Source organism: Poecilia mexicana, unplaced genomic scaffold (genome assembly GCF_051168715.1).
Source record: "Poecilia mexicana isolate PSO_F unplaced genomic scaffold, ASM5116871v1 scaffold_11, whole genome shotgun sequence".
In the NCBI taxonomy this organism is placed as follows: domain Eukaryota; kingdom Metazoa; phylum Chordata; class Actinopteri; order Cyprinodontiformes; family Poeciliidae; genus Poecilia; species Poecilia mexicana.
This window is the reverse complement of record NW_028263380.1, coordinates 20,991,798-21,019,143: the sequence shown is the minus strand read 5'-3', so window position 1 is coordinate 21,019,143 and position 27,346 is coordinate 20,991,798. Positions and strand designations below refer to the sequence as shown.

Here is a 27,346-nt window from a genome sequence, read left to right as displayed (position 1 = left end):
TCCTCTGCATGCAATCTGACAAAAAGGTCTTTTATCATCACTTTGATTTCATCTACCATACCACTGATTGCTTCATCAACGTGATTGCTGGAATTGTCGTCAGAGTCAGAGTGTAAGCTAGAATTGACTCTTTCCACTACATATTTGACAATGAGCTTGTTTAAATTGGCAGTGTGTTCTGTTTGGACTTCTCCACTGACCTTCACGACTCTTGCAAAGGCTTCAGGCACCTTGTTGCCAACTATTGCTTCTATGGCTTCTGTGGTGCAATTGTCCTTTGGAAGACTATCCAGAGCATTAGATATAAAGAGCTGCAGGATATCTTCCAAAATCCTGACCAGAACGCAGGTGGTGGTGCGAGCTGGGTCTCCTGTTGCTAGACGCATCCACTCCATCCAGGTCAAGTGGATGAAAAGTGGATGGACTATACTCCTCAGGGTGTGGACTGTGACGGTCTGGGTTGGAGAATTCATTCTGCTTGGCATAATCGCTGTAGACTTCACTGATTTCGGGATAAGCTGAAAGTTTTCTGCTAAAATAGCAAGAACAAGTACTGAGCAGGGCTCTGCCACAAATGAGTGCAAAGTGAAGGTTAGAGAAGAAGACAATGCAACTAAAGACCCTGACGTTTATGACGTTTATTCACACGTCATAGACATCAAACCCGCCGAATTCTATGTTCTCACGTAATAAGTCACGTTTCCTAGACTTATGTTAAAAGCTGTGTCCGAATTCAGGGTCTGCATCCGGGTCCTTCGAAGACCTAGAATATCGACAACACCGGAAGAGAGAAGCTTATGTTGCATAGCAACCGTGACAGCGTGAAGCACAGAGCGGCGAAGGAAAAAAGGAGCCGAAGTTTGTTTTTTAGCCATTTGTTCTACTGATTTCTGTATTATTCTTCACCTTTTGTAGTAAAGGCTGTTCTATAGTAAAAAAAAAAAAAGGAAATCAGTTAGAACTCAGCCAGTTAAAACGTTTCAATCAGGCCTTTGATTGGTGTGATTGGTCCCACCTGCAGCTGCTTATATAAACAACACCATGACGGTCCAGTTGAGCACTGGTACCAGCACCAGAAACTGGTTTGTAGAGAACTGTTCAGGTAGGGTTATTTCATTATTTTTAAATAAGATGTTTATTTACTTATTTATTCTCTTCAGGAGTGGTCAATTTGTGGTTGTATTGGGGAGGGAAACTGCTTCAGGATTGTGAAGTTGAGTTGCTGGTTCGTCTGGACCTCATCGGGATTTTATCGGATCTTCCCTGAAAGTCTAAAAGTTTACAAAATACCTTCAAGTCGTAAATTTGATCCATTTGACTCTTTGTCTCAAGATAAAATGATGAAATCCGGAACGTCCATTCGGGCTGTGGTTCTGACTCCGGAACGGATCCCGACCTTCATCATCCCCTCTGCATACCAGGCCTCTCCGATGTTCCACCGGGACTCCCCGACCCGCTCCAGGCTCCTGTTGGAAGATGACGACGAGGACCCAACCGGAACCAGCCCGACTCGGTCGTCCTCCTGGCGTCGCCTGCGCTCTCCGCGGGCCTGCCGCCATCGCGTCGCCGATATGGACCCGACGACGCGAGCGGCGTTGTCGCTGCTGCACGTACCGAAGGTGACGACGTCTTACGGCTTCCGCGACGTGTTGGCCACTACGCCGTCCACCAACCGGAGGGAGTCTCTGTTTCACCACCGCAGACGCGTTAAGGTGACTGTGACTGCCGCGGCACCAAAGGACCCAGCGGAAGATTCTCCTACCGACGGTACCGGTCGGTCCCGGGTCAGCTTGCGGCCCGTTAAGGCGCTGGGCCTGAAGGTGATGGAGGAGCTGAAGAAACCTGCAGCTGCTCTGAAGGCGCTCAGTCCTGCTGCTCTTCTTAAATGAGATGATCTCGATTTACTCATGTTTTATAATAAGGCTATTTTAATAAAGATTTTTATTTCAGTTAATGTTCATTTCCTTTTATCTTCACATGACCATCTGCAGAATATACTTTAGTGTCAAAAATCGATGTCCTTTCAACTCTAAATTAACTCTCTGGGTTATAAATATCTGATTTAAAGAGGATGTGTTCAATATGTGACTAAGTTTTGTTTTTGGGGGGGGGGGGGACAAATCTGAACTTAAGACTGCATTTCTTTCCAACTAAAATACCAAGTTTAATAGCAGGAATATACACATTGAAAGTAAACTAAAATTGTGCTTTCGCGGTAGCTATAAAAGCCCCCTCTGTACCAGCCTTTGATTTGCTGCCGAAAAGTTGATGGGTGGTGCCGTATTTTCTAAAGTTAACGTATATAAATATACAAACGGCTTGCCATACACCCCTAGAAACCGCATATTGATTGCGTCACGTCGGCGCCGCGACGCCGGAAATGTAGTTTTTTTTTTTTTGTTTTTTTTTTTTTTTAGGCAGAATAGCCTAATGGTTGTGGCGGTAAGTGTGCGTGAGTAGCGATGGATCCTGGTGGTTAAGGTTCCCTCCACCCAGAAGCGACACCGGGCTGACAAAGACTCCTGGACGGGACGTTTTCACCGGAAATCGGCTGCGTTTGGAAGGAGCGGGCCGTTAGCCGCTAACCAGCTGGAGTGTTGTTAGCTTTGTAGCCTCATCCTGGGCTTCTTATCAGCCTTACCACTCGGAGACCCAACAGGCGTGAGTTTATCTGCGGGCGGCTGCTAATCAGACTAACTGCTTAATATCAGGATCCAACATTAACTTTAACACTAGCAGCAGCTCAGTGAGAGGTTACACTGGTGCTGGGGACCAACATCTGCTGAAATCTAACATTGTTTTCATTTTACAGGAGCTTCAGTCTGCAGCTGGAAGAGGCAGTGAGTTTCCTTTTTCATTTCCTGACATTTTTTTGTTCATTGTAAAGTGTTTCTACATATCTAAAGTTTAATTAAAGGATGTTCTTCTGTCTGGCTCAGAGATCAGAGGTCATGTTTCTCCACTATGAGCTCAGCCCGAAAACGCCTGAAATTAAGCCCAGCCAAGCAGCAGCATGCCTCCAGCAGCTCCGGTGTTGGACCAGCTCCGCTCAGCTCTGATGATGGCATGCTGCTGCCACCACCTGCTCCATGTCAGGCTGAGGAAGAGGAGGAGGAAGGCTACCTGCTGGTGGAGGAAGATACCACTGACTCCAGTCTCATCATCACTATGGGTAACACAAACACGTTTGTCTTCCTGTCTTCACATTCAACATGGATAAACTACTGATTGTTGAAGCTGGTTCTGAGCAAAAATATGAAGACATTTCAGAACTAATGAATATTTTAGTAATCATTTATTCTGATGATTATTCCGTCTTAAATTTCTTTCTTTCTTTTTAAATATTGAAGAAAAAATTTTTAAAACATGTAAAAAAGTGAATATTATTACTGATTAGATTTTTTGGGAAATTGCTGCAGTTGAAAATAAGTGTCTTGGTTTTTTATTTGTGTTATTATTTTTTGGTATTTTCTGCCAATTTTATAATTGACTTTTTATTTTTATCAAACTAAATTTAATATTTTCTTTTATCTTTTATCTACATGTGATTGTAGTGAAGCACTTTAATCACCTGTAATATAAATATAAATAATCTTTGAATTACTAAATGATTCCTGTTATTTCAAACTACAACTATTTAAACTCTTGACGTTATCCATATAAAAACACTGAAATTTGTGTTTGTAGCACAACAGAATGTGGAAACGTTTTTTTCTACTGACAAGTCAAACATCTCTGTCTCAGAGGACACCCGGAAGGAAGTAAAGGCTCAGAGGAAGAAGGCAGCGAAGCGAAAAAAACGGACGCTGAATGAGAAGGAAGTTGATGATCAGGGCAGGAAGTCAGAGACGGAGGAGGAGGAAGAGACGGGCGTGGAGGTGGAGATCGACAAAGATCTGGACCAGGCTCTGGAGACGAAGTCCAAACAGCACAACCTGACCACTGTGAACGTTAAAAACATCATTCATGTGAGTTCTGGTTACACAGATTGTTTAAAACTGTCACATTCTACCGGATTTTCACTTAACCACTGAAGCCTTTTTGATACAATATTAATAATACATTAAAAATGTAAATAAACAAATATTTAATTAAATAAATTTGAATAATATTTTTTTCACCTGAAATGCAATAATTGCGTTCCTTTAGTTATTTTGAACTGAGTGAAACTAAATGTGCCACATGAGCAATTAAACATATTTGCAGATAAAGGTGTTTTCATCTTAAATGCAAAATTAATTGTATTTTGAAATGTGTTGTAACTTTCGTGTAAAATGTATTTTATTGTATAAATTTGTTGTATTTTGCACAGTTTTAGTTTAGTTTCTGCTCTGAATATGTTTTTAAGCACATTACCTTTTTTGAGTCTGTATACTCCAGTTAATGATTAATCAATTTCTAAATTAGTTGATGATTATTTAAATAATTGATTAATCATGATTATTTCTATTAATCATTTCAGCCCTAATTGTTGGTCGATTGGTTAAATCTGTGTTTAACCACTTGGCCAAAGAAAAAGTCAAACACAAAGTCTTTAACAAAAAAAAAAAAAACTAATAAAACAATTAAAAATGAGTTTAAAATCTTATTTTAAAAAATAAATTGTGAAGCAACGCTGTAAATAATAAGCATAGGTCAGTTTTGTCCTTTGAGGAACAGGAAAAGACACTAAAATAATTAATTATTCAGTTTATTTTATGTATGGTGATTCATGTAAGCAAAATAAAATGTTTTGATCTGTAATGTTTCTTTTTTTTTGAATGTTTGTTTTCTAGGAAGTGATCACCAATGAACATGTGGTTGCCATGATGAAAGCGGCCATCAATGAGACAGAAGCCGTTCCTCCGTTTGTGAGTCTCCAGTAAAAAAAAAAAACTTAGTGCAGCTCCAGCTGAATCCTCACATTCTTATAATTATGAGTGTTTTCTGTTCCAGGAGCCTAAAATGACTCGATCCAAGTTTAAAGAAGTGGTGGAGAAGGGTGTGGTGAGTCTGTTTCTGAAGAGATAAATGATCTGAAATGCAGCTGCAGCCATAGTTTGTTCATGTTTCCGTTTCCCGTCAGGTGATTCCCACCTGGAATATCTCACCCATCAAGAAAAGCAGCGACGCCGCCAAGGTAAAACACAACAATGCAACATTTTATCCATAATCTGTCAGTCTGACAGTTCACTCCTCTTTAATAAAAACCTACATGTTGGTTTTTATAATTTCATGAACCTCAAATCTACTTAATTCTGGTATATCTGTTTAACTCATTAAAAATGAAACAATATTGTAAATAATTCAAGAACAGGAACTTTCTTTTGGTCTATGCAAAGCACGGATGTCGGTAAATTATGAAATTTAGTCCAAAATAATTTTGTTTCAGGCTCCTCAGTTTGTGGACATCCCACTGGATGAGGAAGACTCCTCTGACGAAGAATACCGCCCAGACGAGGAAGAGGAGGATGAGACGGCTGAAGATGTGAGGCTCTGATTTTAATGGCTAAATTTCATTTATTGTCATTAATAATTAATTCCTGTCAGGGATGGACGGTATGGCTGAAAAACGTATCGCAATGCAATCATTTTATATTGATCAATACTGATAATTATTGATTAGTTTTTTTGTTTTAAATATCTAGAATTCTGCCAGACCTTTCATGTTTTATCCAGTTTTTACTCCATGCCATTATTTTTTATTTTGAAGCAGTTATGAAGCACAGTAGTGAAACTTTAAACTGCTGCTGTGCCAGTTACTCAGTAGTTTGTTGCTAGGTAACCATAGATTGGGTGAGTTGCTAGGTAACCATAGATTGGGTGAGTTGCTAGGTAACCATAGAGAGATTGAGTCAGTTGATCCACCAACCTGGGTTAGCTCACATTCAGAGGTTGAGTTGCTAAAGTCTTTCCTCTGCCTACATCTCCCAGAATGCTGTACGGTTCTGGATCGGAGTTCAGTGAAATTATTGAATGTTTGGTTAGACGTATTTTCCATTGACATTGATCACGTGGCTATAGCGATATATATTATTGGTTTATTGCCCAGGCCTAATTTTATATTGTTTTTATTTATTTTCATTATTCAGACGTTCCAGGAGAGCGACATGGAGAGCACAGCTTCGTCCCCCAGAGGGACTCGGCTGAATCGAGCCGAAGACGACAGCTGCAGCCCCTGGCAGGTAGTGACTGATAACCACAGGATTGGCTGAAAGTCGCCATTATCTACGGTCACTCTGCATCTCTGTCTTCTCAGACATCTCGAATTCGGTCCCGGCGTTTGAAGGAAGGGTTGATGGGGCCCCCTCCTCCTCCTAAAGCCCCGCCCTCCAAAGGCGCGACTGACAGCAGCTTCCTGGAGAAGCTGCATGCGGTTGAGGAGGAGCTAGCTGGCTGCATGGAGCCGTACCAGGTAACTGTAGCAGGGACAAAGCCTTTTTAGGCCTCTAAACAGATTTCCTTTGGGACAGTTACTCAGTACTTAAGTAGCCTTACCAACCTTATTTTTTTTACTCTTACTTAAGTAGTTTCTTGGACGGGTACTTTTTACTATAGTACAATTTTTGAGTAATCTGGCGTTTTCTGTATGTAAGTGTGCCATATTATTTCAACTATTTGAAGATTTATATAAGCCTTAATTTCAGGACAAAGATGATTCTGATGGACTAAATATAAAAACATGCCACACTTTTCAGATTTTTATTTGTTTAAAACCTTGAAAACTATGTATAATTTTCTTTCTACTGGTGATTAATCTGACTTCCTCAGCCTATGTCTGAGTCAGAGGATGAGTCTGGGGTGATGGCGTACCGGACCCGGTCCAAGCGTCCTCTCCGCGACGTCCCGTTAGGCCAGCTGGAGGCGGAGCTCCGAGCCCCCGACATTACCCCAGACATGTACGACTCCAGCTCGGCGCCGGAGGACCGGGACTGGACCGACTGGCTGAGAGGCCTGATGAGCTCAGACGTTGATAACGAAGGTGAGCGACCGTCATAAGTTTAATTAAAAAATTAACTTACGAGTAATCTTTAACGTCCGTTAAATCTTATTTTAGTGATGTAGTTTGGCCGCCATCCAGCAGAGGGCGCCGTTGGGCATCCTTAAACGGAGCAGTTGAGAGAACTAAAGATGGCGGAGATAATAACAAGGAGGGAAAGAGTCACGGTCCAACCAGAGTCCGGTGTGGGATGTAAAGTGAACTTTATGCGGTTCTGTTTTGACATATAAACACTCGACAAGCTCCTTAAGTTTCGCTCTAATAACGCTAATTCAGGCGAACCGCTTGACCGGGAAGAGTCAACTGCTTGTTTAAAAAGGCGATTGCTATGCTACGAAGGCGAAGATGAGCTGATGACAGAAAAGAGGAGGAAAAAAACCCGTCAACCACAGACAATAGTTATGGATGAACATCTTTCTGTTCACGGGGAATTAAGTTTTTCACAAGAGACTCCTTTTTTGTTTTAGAAATATGTCTAATTTTAATATTGTGAGAAAGCCACAATACAGCTGACACCAAATAATATAAAATGTAATTATGTGTTTTTTAAATTCAGCATATTATGGAAAACTTTGCCCTTTATATTAAAAATTGTCAGTCCTGTTGATACAAGAGAAAACTCAGGTTTTTAAGAAACTGGTCGCTAGTCAAATAATCATTAATTTATGGATAAAATTAATCAACTTTAGATTAAGTCATTAACTGATAAGAAACTCTGTTTCCATCTTCCAGAGGAGTGTGATGATGAAGATGATCCAGAGTACAACTTCCTGGCCGACATCGATGAGCCCGACCTGGAGGATTACCGTGACGACAAAGCCGTCCGCATCACCAGTCAGTACAGATCGCCTTCAAACTAGTCATGCAGCTTTACTGTCAGTCATCAGGGATGAAACTGTCACCGTTTCCTTCAGTTTGTGTGATGATGGACGTTTTTCTCTCCTTCAGAGAAGGAAGTGAACGAGCTGATGGAGGAGCTGTTTGAAACGGTACGAAAGCACACTTCATTCATTCATTCATGCATTCATTGATGAGCTCACTGGTCATGAATAAACTACCAACTGTAAAGAAAGTATCAAATACTTTTTCAGCTTTTTTATTACTATTGATTGTTGTGGTAAAAGCATCAGTTTAATCTGGAGCTGAAGTGTTTCCAGGTTTCAGGATAGAATGAAAAACATTTGTTTCCAGATAGTTTTTCCTTTCTCCATCTTTTCATCTTTGTATCCGTCCATCTGTCTGTTCATCCGTCTGTCCATTTATCTATTCATCCATCCATCTATCCATTTATCTATTCATCCATCCATGTGTCCATTTATCTGTTCATTTATCTGTTCATCCATGTGTCCATTTATATGTCCATTTATCTATTCATCCATCCATGTGTCCATTTATCTGTTCATCCATCTGTCCATTTATCTGTTCATCCATCTGTCCATTTATCTGTTCATCCATCCATCTGTCCATTTATCTGTTCATCCATCTGTCCATTTATCTATCCATTTATCTGTTCATCCATCCATCTGTCCATTTATCTATTCATCCATCTGTCTGTCCATTTATCTATCCATTTATCTGTTCATCCATTTATCTATCCATTTATCTATTCATCCATCCATCTGTCCATTTATCTGTTCATCCATCCATCTGTCCATTTATCTGTTCATCTATCTCTGAATCATTCTTTTCTCCTCTCTGCCCATTTATCTGTCCAGTCAGTCCATCTTGCCCATTTATAATAAATGTTTCCATTTAGACTTTAACAGTAACTGAATTCTGGGAATTTGAGTTTGGAAAATGACAGAATTTTAACATAATAAAAGCTACAAACTGTTTTATTTCCTTAACTTATCCCTCTGATCTTCACGATTCTAGTAAAGTTTAATGTTTGCTAAAAAATAAAAACAGCTGAAGGTTTCAGAGATTGAACTTAGATGGGATATTAGAGTAAATTTGTATTGAACTCAGCAGCAGCTGTGGTAGTTAGCGCTAACCTGAAGCTAACGTTCAGATGTGTGTCTGTGTCTCAGCTGAAGGAAGACCTGGCCGGACAGGAAGTGGATGACGAAGATGAGGAGCAGCAGGAGGAAACGCCCGCTTTTCAGGCCTTAACGCTGGAGGAGCAGCGCGTGTACGTAACGTACTGACGAGCATCGCTATGACGACAGGGAGGCACGTTTACTTCCTGCTGACTGCTGGTTTCTACTTCAGCAGCGCGGCCGAAGATGAGGCTGAGGATGAGCCAATCACAGAGCTGCGAACGGTGAGGCAGCAGCTGGCTCTGATCAGGAAGCGGCGCCAGACGAACCCGATGTTCAGCACTCAGAGTCCAGAACCGTTGACCCTGACGCTCAGCCTGCAGCAGCAGCAGCGGCTGCAGCAGCAGATGCAGCAGGTACCGATCCGGGCCGGGTTCTGCTCTGCACCAGAACCTCAGCTCAACTCTGAGCTCTGACTAAAAGTGACTTTTACTTCAATTATCTGTTCTGTGAGTTGCGCAATGGAGTATTAGGGCGATGCTACAAGAATTTTAGTTTAAATATGAGAATTTAGTTATAATAGTAACAGAATGGAGACGCAAATTTACCAGCAGAACGACTTAAAATTACAAAAAACTCGTTTTCTATAATAGGGGGAAACAATGAAAGTGAAAAACTAAAAATACAAGAATAAAGTTGTAATATTACAAGAGTAATGTTATCATTTTACAATAATAAGGTTGCAGTACAATAACTGTATTCTTGTAATATTATGACTTGATTCTCTTAATTAAAAATGTTTTAAATCGTAGCATGACCCTAATATTATGTCGTAGATTTGACCTGAATTAAAAATCCAAATAAACAAAAGCTGTACAGAACGCTTGTCAAACAAGATGGCCGCCCTGGGCGCTCTGACATCACTCTGAAATATGGAAACACATTTTCATATTTCAGGAGTGGATTAGTGGGGGAAAAAAAATCTAATTTTCCAAAAATTTAATAAATAAGTTTCTCACCCAGCCTGACCTCTGACCTTTCTCTCTGTGTCTCTCAGCACATCCAGCTGCTGACCCAGATCAACCTGCTGACCTCACCTGTCCCCAAGCTACACAGTGAGGCAGAGACCACCAGGCAGTTCCTGGTAACTCACTTCTCCGCCTCTAGATTCAGATTTAATCCTCCATTTAGTTCGACTGTCAGACTGCAGGGAAGACGCTGCTGAAGACGTTTCTGTCCTCATCTTTCAGTTTGAGTTGGACATGTTGGCTCAGAGGGGAGAAATCCTCAGGTCTGCAGATGATCCCGGTTTCCGCAGTGCTTTCAGAAGCACCAACCTGCAGGGGGCGCTGGAGCTCCTGGAGGAGCTGCGGCAGACGCCTATCGACTACCGGCCGCAGAGCCACAAGCCTGACGGCAGAGGTCACAGTGAGTGTCTGTCCGACCTTCACAGCGCGACCGCAAGGCCTCAAAATGTCTTAAAATCAGTTATCTGAAATTAAGGCCTCAAAATGTCTTAAATTCATTAAAAAACAAAAAAAACTTAAGTCGACCTTACATATGTTAACCACAGATCTTAAATTTTGACGTGGCATGCAGTGGCGCCCCCAGAACATTTTCATAAAGGTAGCCAGAACCAGTAAAAATTTTAGAAGCTAAAAAAAAAAATAAAACAAGACATTTATATCATTTAAATTTTATAATTATTGGGTTTTACATTCGTCTTTGTTGAGTAAGGTTACTCTGTATGCCTTTCTATGACACGAACATGATTCTCTGGGGGACCCTGAGGGGTTTGCCAGTATTTTTTAAGAGGGGCCCATGTCCCCTCTCTCCCCCCCTCTTGGGGGCGCCCCTGGTGGCAGGACTATTTCATCTCATATATTCTATTTGGGATTTTTCTATCAGGCAAAAGTTTGAGTCGTGTGCAGACATCAGACATTACACAGTTTTGGTCCCTGCATTTCTTTTGTGCATCTCTGTGGTGATTAAACTTTAAATTTTATTTCTAATGGTTTTATAAAGTCAGAAATGTGAGCTGGTTCTCAGTACAGCAGCCTTACAGTTTCAGTTGGTGTTTCTCTGTCTCTTCAGTGCGCTGTTTCCCCGTCATGCCAGCTGAGCTCGCCTGGCTGTTCGCCACCCGACCCGTGTTCCTCTACCCTGAACTGCTGCCTTGTGCCAACCTGGACCCGGCGATGTACTGCCCCCGCAGGACGGCGGCCTTCACTGCAGCAGAGGATTGGTAACTCGGACACCATTAGAGAGAATCTACTTTATTGAGCTGAAATTAGAGATACAGTTTCTGGTTCTCCACAATCTCTGAGCAAGGCAAATAAATACATTTTTACTGATTAATCAAATTTTTGGTTTTTGAAAATTAAATTTTTTGGTAAATCTGTTTTTTTCTCTCCCAATGCACTGTTTGGATTTTCATAGTTCAGAGTGATGTCAGCGAGTCCGAGGCCGCCATTTTGTTTTGAAGCATTTTTACAGCTTATATAAGAGTCTGGCTAGGTTTTTTATTTTTCTTTCTTTCCTTTTCTTTTTTACAAAAATAAAGTCATGATGGGTTGTAATATTTAGAGAATGATATAGTAATTTTATGAGAACTTCAACACAAAAAAATGACAAAAAAAAGATATTCAAGCATTTTTCTTCATAAAAATTTCAGAATAAGGTCAAAATAACAGAATATGGGGTAGTAATTTTATGGAAATGAGACAAAATATTCAAGCTTTTTTCTCATTAAAACAAATGATAATTAAGTATTAATCTTGCAAGAATAAAGTTGAAATAATATGAGAATAGAGTCCTAAAGTTACCATTTCATTTTCTAGGTTGTACAACTTTATGCTGGTGAAACAATGAGAAACAACAAAAAGTTTTCAAGCTTTTTTTCTCAATACAACCTTTTTCCCCATAATTTTAAGACATTTTTCGGTAAAATTGTCTTTATATTCAACGAATATTATAATATTCTCATATTGAAACAAAAATTATCACAGAATGTCTGATAGTAAATAACTACCAGTAAATAAATGATAAAATAAATAAATAATAAATAAAAGCAACTTAATTATTTTTTTGTCATTTGTAGTTTATTTCTTTTAGAAAAGCAAGCAAGAAAAAAAGATTAAAAAAGAAACTTACTTTAAAGTGTTAGAGGGAGAACCGTAGCAAACTGGGAGTTGAATTTGCGTGTTTTTGTATCTTTTCCCCTCAGTCTGCTGGTCCTCGGCCTCAGGAACATGGAGGGAGCCTGCGACCCGCCGAAGCTTGTGTCTCAGTTTCTGCTCAGGAAAACCGTGGTGCAAGTCCGCCGCAGGATCCTGCAGTGCTGCAGACCTGGAAGTCCGGACAACATCGTAAAAGTATGGAGAAAAAAAAAAAAAAAGAAACACTCGCAGAGAAAACCGTCCGCTGTTCTCATCAGTGACCGACTCCTCCTCCTCTGCAGGCCTTCAGGTACCAGCAGGTGGTGTGGCCCATGCTGGTGGCCTGCAGTAATGTTGATCCGGCTGAAGTGCGCCCCCCAGTGGCGAGAGAGGAGAAGAACATGCCTCTCTGGCTCGTGGTATTAAAACTGTTTCTTTCAACAGAATAAAGTTACAGTGATGGAGAAGAGCTAAAGAAAACCATGAAGTCAGAGGTTCACAAAACAAACAGAACTGGATTTAAATGGATTTATTTATGACGTAAAAATGATCAAACTCAACCAACAGAAGAAATCAGAACCAAACGAGCAGCACAGAAGTTAAAACGTAAATATTTAGAATAGAATATACTTTGTTGATCCCCAAACAGATCAATAGGTTGTTAGTTGACAAGCGACTCCATCCAAGGTGTTAAATGTTAATGATACAAATATAACCACAAGCGACAAAATGTATAAAGTATATATACAGATCTGGAAAAATCGACTGCACTGAACCCCATTAAAACCTCCTGGTTATTCCACTCTTCCTGATTTAAAACATTACTCTTGTTGTTTCCAAATCAAAATATCAAGTCACCCTTCAATGTTCTGCTGTTTCTCCTCCAGCGGAGCCTTCCTGTTATCTGTCCTGTCATCAAACTCTTCAACAGCCCGCCCGGTTCCTCCCCGGAGGCGCCGGCCTCCAGCAGGCGGGGTAAAACCCGACACCTTGCGCTGCTGCGGTCCAGCTACAGCTTCCCGTCCGGGACCAGGTACCCGCCTCGCCTGCCTCAGAACCTGGACTTCAGACGGATCGGATTCGTCCTGCTGCAGCCGCCCGCCTCGCCTCCCGACGCCTTGGAGGGTCCGGCTGACCGTGCCTCCCACGTCCTCCTGAAGCGCCTCCTGCTGAGCAGGAAGGAGCAGAACTCTGACATCATCATCACCTCCACCATCTCTCTGCCGACGACGGAGCAGATTAAATACCACTGCAGGACGCTGGCCGGCCTGAGGAAGAGGAGGAGGAAGACGAGGCCGTCTGCTCCTGCTGCAGGGAAACCGAGCCTGAAGGAAGGTTCTGTCTCCTGTGTGGATGCTGCTGACGAAGACGAGGCCACCACTGAGGAAGAGCTGGAGGAGGAGAGCGACGTGCTTCTGGTTTTATCCGAATCTTCGCCCAGCGCTGCAGGAAGCGTCTCCCATGACGACGATGACGACCTGCCAGGTCCGACGGAGTCAGAACCGCAGAGAAAAGCAGCAGCAGATGATGAAGATGAAGAAGACGGCCAGCAGCAGGTAAATTAAACCCTTCTTCTTCTTCTTCTTCTTCGTCTTCTTCGTCTTCTTCGTCTTCTTCGTCTTCTTCTTCTTCGTCTTCTTCTTCTTCGTCTTCTTCTTCTTCGTCTTCTTCTTCTTCGTCTTCTTCTTCTTCGTCTTCTTCTTCTTCGTCTTCTTCTTCTTCGTCTTCTTCTTCTTCTTCTTCGTCTTCTTCTTCTTCTTCTTCTTCTTCGTCTTCTTCTTCTTCGTCTTCTTCTTCTTCGTCTTCTTCTTCGTCTTCTGTCACTGTGCATGAACAAAGCTAACAAAATTAATAAATGGCAACTCTGAGGCAAGTCCAATAATTGAATAAAATAATATTGTATTTTAATATTATATTAATGATTCCATTTATAACCAGAGTTGAGTAGCTCAAGTTACATTTACACAGTTACAATTTATTTGAGTAACTTTTTGGAAAATAATTACTTTTAGGAGTATTTTTACTGCCTGAACTTTTTACTTTTTGCTGTGAAGTTCTGCTACTTTTCCTTCAGTAATTTTTATCAAAGTATCGCTACTTTTAGATGAGTAAAATGTCTGGATTTTCAACCCACTGAATGAAAAACCAAAAATTCACCAGACACACATCTGCAGTTTTTGTTAGTTTCAGAAGTTTTTATTGAAAGAAACTAATTTGGAAAAATGTTTCTTCTCCCTGATTTTATTTTGCAATTGTTATTTATATGAATTATTTTAATTTCAGTCTCTAAAATATCAAAATTTCCACATACATTTACATTCTGTTTCGTCTGATGGTGTAATCTTTAAATGTAAAATGATTTATATTTTTGATCAGTATAATTTTTACCAAATATTTTTTACTCCTAAGTAATTTCTCGGATGGATAATTTTTACTTTTACTTGAGTAAAAATTTCAACGAGGCGCTACTCTTGCTTTAGCGTAATTTTTTGCTGCTCTACCCATCTCTGCTTCCTGCAGCATTAAAATCAAAATCTGTTTTCAGGAGAAGTTTTCATCGGAGGAAACGGAGGAAGAGGAGGATGATGGCCAGAGGGAGTCGGAGGACGTGGTGTTCGCTCAGGATTACCTCCACAGAGTAAGAACAGAAATACTCCTCACAGTACCTGGAGACAGTATTCACAGCTCTGGAGGTTTTCACATCACAAACATTATTTCTTGCTTTGTTGGAGTTGAACTCCACAGAATAACATGAAGTGATGCAGGATGAGGATTCGATTCAGTCGCGGTCATGAAGCACAGTGGTGAAACATTAAACTGCTACTGGGCACGTTACGCCACAGGTTGTTGCTAGGTAACCAAAGAATGAGTGAGTTGCTAGGTAACCGTAAAGTGGGATAGTTAAATGCTAAGAGTTTTAGTTGATTCCACCAATTTGGACATTTGTTTTTCCCAGCACAGCACAAAAATTTTAAATAATTAATATTAGTAATAATAACTGTACAACAGTAAATAACAATTAGGAGTGTTAGTCTTAAAAACACACATATACATTCAACATTTAAAACACACAACTCCTGAGACTGTGTGTGTATTATTAAGATCTCAATAGATATTAATAGTAAATATTGATCTCATATCTCTGTATATTTGATTTATTGTCCAGCCTGTTTTAAACTGGACTTTTTCTCTCTTTCTTCTCTGGCTGGTTCCTGTTTAGGTGTGTGAAGCGGTCCAGGTGCGTCCGGGCCTTTCTGAGCAGCTGCTGCAGGTGTTGGATGAGTTTTCAGCCTCGGGGCCCTCAGGGGCCCCGGAGGTTCTCTATGACAGGCTGGGCTGCTTGCTGCAGCCGTGGCCTCAGCTGCTCAAAGACTTCGCCGCCTTCCTGAACCCCAGACAGGCGCGCCGATGTGGACTGGTGAGTGGAGTCTCTGCCACTGTGATTTAGTTCAGGAAGCAAGCTGAGCTGCTCTTCCTCTCCGCCAGCTGCTGGAGCAGCAGCTGTTTGAGCGCAGCCGGCGGTTCCTGAGGCGGATGGGCCGCAGCCTGGGGGAAAGCTCGCCGCTCTACCAGCAGGTGGTGTCTGTGCTGCAGGGAAGCTCCGCCCCCTCATCGGAGGACGTGGACAAGGTAGGCGGCGAACACGGAGCATTCTCACGAGTCATTTATTTTATTGGTTACCATGGTAACCGTTAGTGGCATCAATCTCTGTGAGTATTCCCAAGATCTACAGTTCTCAGTGGGGGCGCACTGATTTACTGTCGCCAGGTTCCTTAGATCGGCCGATATTTACATGTGAAGCCGATCTCATCCACTGATCTCATCCACTGATCTCATCCACTGATCTCATCCTCTGAACTCATCCACTGAACTCATCCACTGATCTCATCCACTGATCTCATCTGCCTCACTAAAGGTCTAAATTACAGCCTCTGTGCTCTTCTGCTCTGCCGTTAGAAAGGTTTGACTGACAGACCGGCCCACCAGGTCATGTCTGCACGTTTACAGTGATAGTCACATCACTTTTACCAACTCTGTGACTGTCTTGCTGTATTTAGCGACATTTCAGACAGAAAAATATCATATTATAAGATCGGAATCACAGGTCAGGCTTTTTAAAGATCGGTAATCAGTGATCAGCTGTAAACCGTCAGTCAGTGCACCACTTGTTCTCTAGCGACATGCTGAACACAGAGGCTACTGACCTCAATTCGTTTGTTCCTGCTTTGATTCCTGGACCATTTGCTTCCTCTTTATCCTGTTTATGAAAGACAATCAGTGCCATAAAAATTATGTATTGTATAGATATGCTACTTATTTTAGTAGTCAATTAATCTAGCGATTATTATGATTAATTGATTAGAGTTTGCTCGTTATTCATTTATCCACTTAAGATTTTTTGTTCCAATATTAGAAATACATTAAAAGGTGCAAATTAACCAATAATTAATTTCCATTTTATAAAAATAAACATTTTATTGCCTAAAGTGCAATAACATTACATTTCTTCAGTGAATTTAAACTGGGTGAATATATAAAATATGCCACTTAAAGAGTTTTGGATAAAACATAATTACAGACGAAACAGTTTTTGTCTCAAAGCCAAAATGTATATCTATATTTTGTATATTTTTGGCTTAATATCTGCTCTGACTTTTTTTCATCAAATGGCCTTTTTTGAGTTTAGCTTCAGTTAATCAAATATTAACTAACTATTATTGTAATAATCAATTCCTCACAATGAATTGTTTTGGCCCATATCCATAGATAATATACAACATTCTTGTAATTTTTATGATAGTTTTGTAACTTGTTTCCGTCTTGTTGGCCCGTCTGTCTTCTCTTCCCACCGTTTCCTCTCAGGTTTCGTCTTTGCTTAGGAAGCATCCAGACCTGCAGGACGAGGTCCAGGAGATTTTCCAGCAGCTCCACAGCTGCTCCCAGAGCGCGGCGGACTCCGCCTGCCAGAACCCCGGCAGCGGCAGAGGGGAGTCCATCTTGGTGGAAGGTGATGAAGATGACGACAGGGAGCAGCAGGCGGTTTGTGCCAAAAACATCACAGTTTCCTCCAACGGGGAGAAGGTCGTGGTTTGGACCCGGTGAGAACAGATCACGTTTATAAAAGCTTCATAAGATCAGGACATTTCGTCATGTTTCTGAATTCACTCTCCGAGAAATTGGAGCTCAGTTCAAATTGTTGAACTCACTGCAGCTAATTTTCTGCCTTAATGTTCTTTGGCCTGACCTGTTAAATATTTATATCAAACAGCTTCAATGTGTTTTATATGATAAACCTGCACAAAGTAGCACAGCATTGTGAAGTGGATTAAATATAATATACCTGCGAAATGCTACGTTTTGCTAGCACTTAAACGACTGATCGAGTTAATCATGATCAATCAATTTCTGAAATAATCATCAACTTATTTTGTAATTGATTAATCGTTAATTGGACTGTAAAACAGGCCACACTCAGAGCCAATATTATGTCAAAACTACATTTAATTTAAGATAAAAAATACTTTAAATATATTAAATAAAACTCTGCTGTGAGTAATTAACTTTTTGTTAGGTTCCCTGTGGTTGTCATAAAATTACTGCTTCATTCTCCAAAAATACAACTTTATTCTGCTAATATAAAACTTTATTGTATTGTATTTATTTATTTATTTTTGGAACCTGACTCTTTTATCATAGAGTCGACCTGAATTCAAAGTCCAAATAAATAGAAGCAGTAAAAACTGATCGTTAAACAAGATGGCCGACCTGAACTGTGGAAACGCAGGAAGAGCGTTGGTGGAAAAAAATTTTTTTTTTCCAAAAATTTAATCTTTAAACACCAGAAATTCTTTTAACCTCTAAAATCGATTAATTAATCAACTTTGTTAATCGATCAGTTTCAAGCAACTGTTCTTCCTGTTCCAGTGATGCTGACCGCGCCATCCTGACTGCCTGCCAGCAGAGAGGAGCCACAACAAAGACATTCAGACAGGTGTCCGCCCTGCTGGGCAATAAGACTGTCAAACAGGTGAGAGTGGGCGGAGCCTCAGTGCTCGGGTGCATCGCCGCTTCCTGAGCTGAACTGACGCCACATGATTTCCTGCAGGTACGACTTCGTTTCCAGGACCTGATGAAGCTTTTCCTCTCCGCGTCCCAGAGGTCCAGTAGAGCAGAATCGGCTCCGGACTGATCCAGATGCTTCTGGAGGAGTTTGTTTCTGACCACAAAGCGGATCCATTTCTGGACCGGTGACCGGTTTACCTGAATCCAGCCCAGCAGAGGGCGCTCACAAGCTGCAGCTGGTTTAATTCAGGAACTTTAAGTAGAGGAGGAAGAGCCCAGGTCAGGACACTTCCTCTGAGGGGACAAACACAGAATCACTGTTAAAGTTATTCTCATTTTAGCTTTGATTTGACCCTGGTGCTGTGAAAAAGGTTCTGAAAGTCCAGCTTTCCTCCGAGCTTTAACCCTGAATGTGCCGGTCACTGTGAACATCTTAGGAGGGATTCAGACTTCTGGTGAACCAGCTTGAACGTATTTATTGTTGTGTGTGTTTAATATGTCTGTAATGACCTCAGTGATGATGGGTTGATGCTCTGAAGGTTTTGGTTTCAATCCTCCCACTGCCGAGCTGAAGACATAAGAAATGAGTGTAAAAACTGATGCTGGCGCTCTCCATGTTGGGTTCCTGGACTCTGAAATGCCTTAAGCATTTGGTTTCCCTTCAAAACCAAACCTGTTTTTACTGGCAGCTTTAATTATTCAGGATTGGTGGTCAATAGCCGTTTAATAGCATTTTAACATAAGTTGGTATTCCCTTAAGTAGAAATGCAGCTTTTGTTTTTGTTGTAACTTCTACTAACAAGTTGTTTTTATACTAAAACTCTGAACATCAGAAAAAACAATTATCTTGTCATAATAGAGCAAAAATAAAACTTAAGAGCCTTGATTACATCTCCAATGAAGGTTTTCTTGAAGTGACTGCTTATTTGTATTTAACATGGACAAAAAACACAAATTCAATAAAAAATGTCCTATATTTTTTTTAAAATTCTTTTTTTCTTTTTTTATAGATTTGCATCAACACCAAAACAAATGTAAGAGACCTTTTGCAGATGCTACAGCAGGGGTTTGCCAACTGCCTTTTAATTGTTTATTTAATTTCATCATTTAAAAAGAATATTTAATGGGACATTTATTAGTACATTTATTTTACAAATTCGTCTTTCCCAATGTTTAAAAGAAATTCTACCCAATACTAAATAAATGTATTTGGTTATTAATATAATTATCTATGCATACTTAATATAATTAGGGGGTAATATATTCTAGATTTTGTTCATAAAAAGTGAAGGTCTGTACCTTTAAAATTGGTGTTCTGTTTGACCAATGGCGTGCTTACATCACATCGCTTGCATGTCGTAGGACCAATCAGAAAAGAGATTTTAGAATTTCTCTCCGTATGTCCCGCCTTTTATTTGGCAGTTGTATATTTATTGGCATGTTACAGAAGAAACTATCGAAAGCCATTCATACTTCAAATTAAAAGCCGTTACTTTGATTTGAAAATTAAAGAGTATTATTTGGAATCATTTTATGTTAAATTAGTGCAAATGTTGAGAGTAACGGGTACCTCTTTTTAAAGAGATGGCGTCGAGAGATAAAAATAAGAAATCATTGTTAAACCGTCAACTATTATTTTGCTAGGTGTGACCGGAAATGTCTGTATTTTGAGGTAGCTTGACGCTAAATGTAGCGACAGTCTTCCCCGCTCAGTGACGGCTCAATTTCCTTCGTGTTTATTTAATTTTCCCGTCACATTTCGGTCCCGCTCTGTCTTCCTCATGATGCCCGTTATCCCTGTCCTGTCCGCTGTCTCGCTGGCGCTGGTGTCTCTTTGTCCAACCGCCCTGTGCGCGCGCAGAGACGTGCTCGAGCTCGGGGACGCGGACTTCGACTACCTGGCAACGGAGCACGAGACCATGCTGGTGAAGTTCTACGCTCCATGGTAACCGTTTCTCCGAGCTCCGGACAAATAGTCAGTGGGTTTGATTTGTTTCGTATGCCGCTGTAGGTTCCTGGGATTTTCTCATTAATTCCACTTCAGATTATCTGGATTTTAAAGTTACATACATAGAGATTAAATTCTCTAACTACTATCTAGCTACAAGAATATTATGACTAGGTTTTGAAACTAAACATCCATGCTAAATGCCTATTGCGGTTTGGGGCAGATATTAAACGTTTTTTATAAAGCTGTCAGGTACTAGTTATTTTGTTTCATTCATCTATCCGGCTTCCATCAATCATTCAGTCTATCCACCCGTCTATCTGTCCATTCAACCATTCATCCATCCCTCTCTATTCAGTCCATCTATCCATTCACCCAACCACTTCAGCCCATCCATCCATCCACCCATGCAACAAACCAACCAACCAATCATCTTCAGTCCATCCATCCATCCATTTCCAGTCCATCCATCCTGCATGAGGTTCTGATCTTGTTCCAGGGGTAAATTTCTGAAAATCCTCCAAAGTAAAATGCTCCCCCATCTACTGACTTCTTTAAATGCAGTAGAAGATGCACCTTGTTGTCGAAGCTCATTTCAGCTGCGTCTGTACGTGAACGTCTGAATGTTACTGTTTCTTGTGCACTTCACTGATCCAAAAAGAAAAGCTGTTTATCACTTTGAAGATATCTGGGTCAGAACGCGGACCCACCAGTGAGTCAAGACCTCCAGTTTTCTGTCACACCTAGTGGCAACATTACAGCATTCTGTCCATCTCCTGCTCCATCCAACCATCACTTATAAACAAAACGTAGATACTAGAGTTCGTTGGATTCAGTGGGATCAGAGTCTGACTTGGGCATAGACAGAGAGCGGTACACACCTCTAATTAAGGTTGACTCCATACTTGTTTACCTCTCCTCGTGTCTGGTTTCTTTCCCTCCCGTCTCTTAGGTGTGGCCACTGTAAGAAACTGGCTCCAGAGTTTGAAAAAGCAGCGGGTCGGCTGAAAGGAATCGTTCAGTTAGCAAAGGTTTGTTAATATTGTTGCTGTTGCTGTTGATGTTATCATCACAAACAGAAAAATAGAGGTTTGACTCATTTCCCTCTGGCTGCCAGGTGGACTGCACTGCTAACTCTGAGACCTGTGGTCGTTTTGGCGTCACTGGGTATCCGACTCTGAAGATCTTCAGGTCTGGGAAGGACTCTGCTCCCTATGATGGGCCTCGCTCTGCAAGTAAAAACATAAAACAAGAAAAACAGATTTAAAATTTAAAAACTAGAGGCTACACCAGGTGTAAAACCAGCTGTTCTTCCTAGATTTATATCCTGATGGACATCATATGTCCAGAAAAATAATCACTCCAATGGATTTAGACACAGATGTAGACAGACTTTGTTTCAAGGTTCTAATAATAATAAGATAAATATATAGATTAATATATTTATGCAAAAAGATTAAGAGTACCAGTAAAACCAAAAAATATTAACTGGATTAATGAAGTATCCATGATCTTTGTCAACTTCACTTCTTTGTTCTGCGTGAACTGCACACTTGAGTTTGTATTCTTTGAAACACATAATAGTAAGATAATTTGGGCTAACCCTTGAAAAAATAGAGAAACCTTTGTTGTTTTGTTTGTTGTTGAGTTTTCTCATACATTGTCTATATATCTCATAAATAAGTGGCTTGGTAGGAAAGACAATTTATTTGCCCTTGACATTTCCTTCAACGTGAGTATCATTGGAAGCATTTTTGAAAACCCAATAAAAGTTATTTTGGGAAAAAAGTTAAAAACACTGATTTATGTTGACATGTTTGTTCAGGTGGGATCTACCACTACATGACAAAGCAGACCGGTCCAGACTCGCTCCACCTGCAGAGTAAAGAAGACCTCCAGAACTTTGTCAACAACTACGACGCCAGCATCGTCGGTATGACGCCGCCTGTCCTTTTGGGCTGGGTCCAGCTGGGGGCGCTGTTGCTCTCTCATATAGTCATGTGTTTTTGTTCTCCAGGTGTTTTCTCAGGTACCGATGCGCCGCGTCTGGATGAGTTCCTGAAGGCGGCCGGTCTGTTGAGAGAACAGTTCAGGTTTGCTCACATCACTGACCTGCAGGTCGCCGAGGAGCAAACCCAAACCGAGTGAGTTTTCAGACACCAACACTGAAAAACACAACATCTTACCAAGTGTCTTTGGCCCAGTTTCTAGTGCTAATATATTCATTTAGTCTTATTTCAAGTTTACTAGCTTACAAGTAACTTTTTGGGAAGATTTAGGAGCTTGTTGTATTTAATAATAAATTATTTAGTCAGAGTTGGGTAGTAACTAGTTACATTTACTCAGTTACATTTAATTGAGTAAAATTTCTGAAAAAAATTACTTCTAGGAGTATTTTTACTACACTGTACTTTTTACTTTTACTTCAGTAAATTTCTGGATTCTCTGCCCACCATAAGTAAATTTACTGAACAAAGAACAACAATTTGATTTAACCAGAAAATCCAGACACAAACTGGCAGTTTTTGTTAAAATTCCACAAGTTTTTATTGAAATAATGTGAGTTTGACACACATGTAACTGTTATTTAAATGAATTATTTTCATTTTGGTCTTTAAAATACCAAAATATCCACATAGCTGTATTTTGGTCTATCTGATTATGTAGTTTTTAAATATTAAATAATTGACGTTTTGATCAGATAATCATTTCTAGAGTTGACTTTTTACCAAATACTTTTATACTCTTGAGTAATTTCTAAGATAGTTAATGTTTGCTTTTACTTGAATAAAAATATGTTAATGTTGTGCTACTACCATTTTCAGGTATGCTATAACAAGACATTTTAAAGCAGTATTTACATAAAACAAGCTGTTTTTCTAAAGTTACTTATAGGTTAGTTTGGTCTCATTTCAAGTGTACAAAGATATTTTCACTAGACACTAGGAATACTTGGTAAGATTTTGTGTTTTTGCAGATTTACACATCTTGAGAACAATTTGCAGAATTAAATAATTTTGCTCCGTTTTCTTGTTTTTTCCAGGAGCGTTTTGCTCTTCAGGCCTCCCAGACTGACCAACGCCTTCGAGGACAGCGTCGTTGTCTTCACCGATTACCTGACCATCAGCTCTCTGAGACGCTTCATCAGAGATAACATGTGGGCCTTTTTCTACTTTGCAGATAAAAGAGGAAATCTGTTTTTTTACTTGGTTTTATTCTCTGTTTTTCTGTGCACAGCTATGGCCTCTGTCCTCACATGACTATGGAGAACAGAGACCGCCTCAGAGTTCGTGACTTGCTGACTGCGTACTACGACCTGGACTACCATCACAATGTCCGGGGGTCAAACTACTGGAGGAACAGGTGACACACCGTCACACAAGACGGGTTTATTTATAGGTTTCTGTGTTTGCATGCAGGCTACAGAGTCTTTCTGCAGAGTGTTTAATGCTCAAACAAGCAATGGTTTTTGATTCCTTCATCTGAAGCATTTCAGTGTCAAGTTTTGAAATGGACATGTACTTATGGCTCAGCAGACGATCAGAGCTGTCATGTTTGGATATTCATTAGTTTGATCAGCGAAGGACAGATCAACTGTTCAGGGATCAATATTTAAATCTCTGAAAACAAACATTCAACACCTGGTCAGGTGAAGCTGACTATTATGGACGGACGGACTGACGGACTGATTGATTGATTGATTGATTGATTGATTGATTGATTGATTGATTATTGGACAGATTGATTTCTCTCTGATCGATTATTGGGTCCTGGTTTGATCAGCTCTTACAAATATTTCTAACTTGCCATGAAAACAATCATAAATCCTGGTTGGTCTGATCAGCGTGAAAAAATGTTGGATGTTATTTCATGTTGTTAAAACACTGAATACTGAAGCAAACAGCTTCTTATTGACATGTCAATAGATTCTGGCGCAACCGGCCCTTTAAGAACACTTTGGCCCAAAATGAAGATGAGTTTGTCTGTCTTGTAGAAACAAGTGTTCATCTCTCTCCTCTTCATGCTTGTTGCCAGGGTGATGAAGGTTGCCTCCAAATACAGTGGGCGTGGCCTAATCTTCTCAGTAGCCAATAAGAGGGACTTCCAGGCAGAACTGGAGGACGACTACGGCCTGGGGACGGCGGACGGCGGCGAGCTGCCGTTCGTCACCATCCGGACCAAACTGGGCCACAAGTACACCATGAGGGAGGAGTTCACGTAGGTAACATGGCCGACCAGGGCCGCGTGCCGCTGCGTCGGGTCGCCTTCTGCTTACTGAACGTGGCGGCGTGCGTTTCAGGAGGGACGGCCAGTCGCTGGAGCGGTTCCTGGAGGATTACTTCGCAGGTCGTCTGAAGCGTTACATCCGATCAGAACCGGTACCGGAGAAGAACGCCGCTCCTGTGAAGGTGAGATGGACAGTAAGGTTGTGTTCGTTCACTCGGCAGGAAAATGCAACAAAATCCACTTTTTTCGACATTTTGTTAGATTGTGAAGAAAAAAAGACCCTGAGCCTGATATTGGACAATAAATTGTCCCAGACGTTATCGCGATAAACGATAATATTGTTGTTTTGAGGCCATTTTCAAGTAATGGCAGAATAATGCAAGAAAACTTTCTCAAAACTCAATGAACTTTAAATTCTAATTTAACACTGGAAGTGCTTTAAGTGATTGATGGAATGACCTGTGGAGGTTCTGCTGTGACCTCTGACCTCTGCTTGTCTTCTGCAGGTGGTGGTTGCCGAGTCGTTTGATGACATCGTTAACGATCCAAATAAAGATGTTCTGATCCAGTTTTACTCTCCGTTGTGTCCACACTGCAAGAAGCTGGAACCGGTTTACAGGGAGCTGGCAGAAACGGTACAAGATTTGGGTTTTTTATTGCATTGAACGGATTTAGCTGCAACAAACTCATCGTTTCATTAGGAACAAACTCCACACCTCCAACTAGGGCTGGCAGTCAATCAATGTAATCAATTGATTGAATTATTGAGGATTTAATATTTGGAAAATCAAGGTTTTTTCCATCATTGGGTTTCCATAGTTCAGAGTGATGTCATCAGGCTGAGGGCACCCATCTTGTTTGGCAAGCATGTTTAGCAGCTTTTATTTATTTGGAGTTTGAATTCAGGTGCAAATAAATAAAAGGGTCAGGCAAATGATGATGTTACAAGAAAAAAGTCTTAATATTACCAGGATAAAGTCGTAATATTTGGAGAATGAAGCATTTTTAAGAGAACTCTGACATAAAATATAACAAAAAATTAATTATTCAACGTTAAAATTTTTTTCTCATAATTTTAAGACCTCTTCTGGCCGAACTGCGTCTTTGTTCAACTGATATGATGACAGCATTGATAATCTTCCTCTGTTTTCTCAGCTGTATTCTGATCCAAACGTCGTCGTTGCCAAGATGAACGCCGTCGATAACGACGTCCCGCTGGGATACGATGTCCAGGGGTGAGGTTTCACTTCCTACCACCACTTCCTGTTACAGCGGAGCTTTTTTACGTTTTTCTGAAATAACCAGACTCGTGGGTTTTGTTCCTTGCAAAAGTTTATCTAATTTTTATGCTTATTTATCATTAATTAGTCACAATAAGCTATTATTTGATTAATGGCATGATAAATTAAAATAAGCTCGATAATTTATATTCTGATCATATTTTTTAAAATGGCAATTCTGTTTACCGGGGCGTAATAATCCATTTTATTTAATGTTTCTGTTGTGTGTGGTTTTTATTCATTTTTTATTTATAATTTTTGGACATCTAGTTCTTTCTTTTGGATATTTAAAATGTTTTCCAGTTCTAGTTTAAAATGTTTTTTTACGTAATTAAAATGTATTCGTCTTTGAGAGGGAAAACAAGCATTATTTTTCCATTATCATTTTATTAGTTGAAATTTGTCTCAAAATAACAATTTCTGTTAAGATAGAAATTATCCTGGTCATTTTACACCAACATGATGTAATTAATTTTATTACCACATTTTTTCAGCTCTGGTTGTTTGTTTCGTCTGTTTTTCCAGTATTGTCTGTTATTTATCCCCATATATCCTCCCATTGGCTCTGACTAGCGTCCTTGCTGAACAAATAGTCCCACAGCATAATTCTGCCGTCACCGGGCTTCACTGTGGATGTTTTTAGGGTGATTTACTTGGATAGTTTTGCATGTGGGGTAAAAAGATTCAACTTTAAATTAGACTTTTTGCAGCTTTCTTTCATTTGTCTTTATTTTTTCTCTCATCTATGAGTGCATCTGTGAGTGCATGGCTTGTAGTTTAAATGTGCACAAATTTGCTTCTCTATCATATAAAATGCCAATTAAATCCATTAAAGTTTGTGTTTGTAAAGTGAAAAAGATTTAAGAAGTTTACTGAGGTAGGAAAACTTTCAGCAGATCTTTGTTTTATGCTGTTTTTCCCTCTTTCCAGCTTTCCAACCATTTATTTTGCTCCAGTGGGTAAAAAAGACGATCCTGTTCGCTACCAGGTAACTCTCAGCCGGTCCGGGTTCGGTTCTCTCAGGTCCAGCGGGTCGTCTCATGAGGTTTGATGACGTCTCCTGCTTTTTTCCCAGGGAGCTCGGGAGCTGAAGGACTTCTTGAAGTTCCTGAAACAAGAGGCGAGTCACAATCTGGTGCTGCCCGGGCTTAAGGAGGAACTGTGACATTTGTTTACCCGTCGATCTTAACCGAGAAAGAATAAATCACGATGTCAGTGAGAAACAAAGGGACAGAGTTAGTTCTGGTCTCTCTGATGGACCTGATGCAGAATCAGTGTGAAGCTCCACAGAACCAAGTCCGCCCACATTTCTTTCTTTATGCCCAAAATAATTTCTTATGTTGCCTCACTAGATTTATTTATGTATTTATTTATTTATGAAGCCATCACATATGCTTTGGGTTTATTTATTTGTATTTTAACCCAAGCTGAATGCTATATTTATTTATCACATGTACAATTTGTATATGGTGCTTTGTTGTATTTATTTATATTTTACGAGAGACTTTAAGGTTCATGACAAAGTAACAGATGTGATGAAACTGATCCTGAACTCTGCTCTGAGCCTTTTTACTCTGTAATCTTTGCTGGGACTGTTTAATAAACTGTTAACTCACATCTGGCTGTTTGAATAAGAGCTTGTGCAGTTTTTAAATTAAAATCTGTTTTAAGTTTTTTGTATTACTAAATGTGAATATTAATGTAGGTTACAT

The 27,346-nt window shown here is 40.3% G+C and overlaps 3 protein-coding genes across 5 annotated transcripts; all 3 read left to right on the top strand.

The window, feature by feature from the left end:
- Positions 1 to 995: 995 nt before the first annotated feature.
- Positions 996 to 1,949, top strand: LOC106916154 (C2 calcium-dependent domain-containing protein 4A-like). Its single transcript, XM_014984253.2, has 2 exons — positions 996 to 1,102; positions 1,333 to 1,949. The coding sequence occupies exons 1-2, from the start codon at positions 1,042 to 1,044 to the stop codon at positions 1,887 to 1,889; spliced, it is 618 nt and encodes a 205-aa protein (XP_014839739.2). The 5' UTR covers positions 996 to 1,041; the 3' UTR covers positions 1,890 to 1,949.
- A 157-nt stretch (positions 1,950 to 2,106) lies between these two features.
- gon4la (gon-4 like a) lies at positions 2,107 to 19,167 on the top strand. 3 transcript variants are annotated; one of them, XM_014984187.2, is made up of 27 exons: positions 2,107 to 2,661; positions 2,813 to 2,840; positions 2,918 to 3,172; positions 3,745 to 3,968; positions 4,776 to 4,850; positions 4,936 to 4,986; positions 5,066 to 5,119; positions 5,372 to 5,467; positions 6,072 to 6,164; positions 6,239 to 6,394; positions 6,751 to 6,961; positions 7,712 to 7,813; positions 7,928 to 7,968; positions 9,010 to 9,110; positions 9,194 to 9,374; positions 10,016 to 10,102; positions 10,209 to 10,386; positions 11,053 to 11,203; positions 12,185 to 12,332; positions 12,419 to 12,535; positions 13,004 to 13,672; positions 14,662 to 14,754; positions 15,337 to 15,534; positions 15,603 to 15,746; positions 16,980 to 17,215; positions 18,042 to 18,144; positions 18,223 to 19,167. In XM_014984187.2, the coding sequence occupies exons 3-27, from the start codon at positions 2,965 to 2,967 to the stop codon at positions 18,304 to 18,306; spliced, it is 3,801 nt and encodes a 1,266-aa protein (XP_014839673.2). In that variant the 5' UTR covers positions 2,107 to 2,661; positions 2,813 to 2,840; positions 2,918 to 2,964; the 3' UTR covers positions 18,307 to 19,167. The 3 variants fall into 3 exon arrangements, with proteins under 3 accessions (XP_014839673.2, XP_014839669.2, XP_014839668.2); XM_014984183.2 differs by having other exon boundaries at positions 2,108 to 2,661; positions 2,940 to 3,172; positions 9,191 to 9,374; XM_014984182.2 differs by having other exon boundaries at positions 2,108 to 2,661; positions 9,191 to 9,374.
- An 89-nt stretch (positions 19,168 to 19,256) lies between these two features.
- Positions 19,257 to 27,251, top strand: LOC106916137 (protein disulfide-isomerase A3-like). Its single transcript, XM_014984214.2, has 13 exons — positions 19,257 to 20,124; positions 21,080 to 21,158; positions 21,245 to 21,362; positions 21,953 to 22,060; positions 22,145 to 22,271; positions 23,171 to 23,284; positions 23,365 to 23,490; positions 24,163 to 24,345; positions 24,428 to 24,536; positions 24,861 to 24,989; positions 25,510 to 25,589; positions 26,565 to 26,622; positions 26,710 to 27,251. The coding sequence occupies exons 1-13, from the start codon at positions 19,961 to 19,963 to the stop codon at positions 26,797 to 26,799; spliced, it is 1,485 nt and encodes a 494-aa protein (XP_014839700.2). The 5' UTR covers positions 19,257 to 19,960; the 3' UTR covers positions 26,800 to 27,251.
- Positions 27,252 to 27,346: the final 95 nt, after the last annotated feature.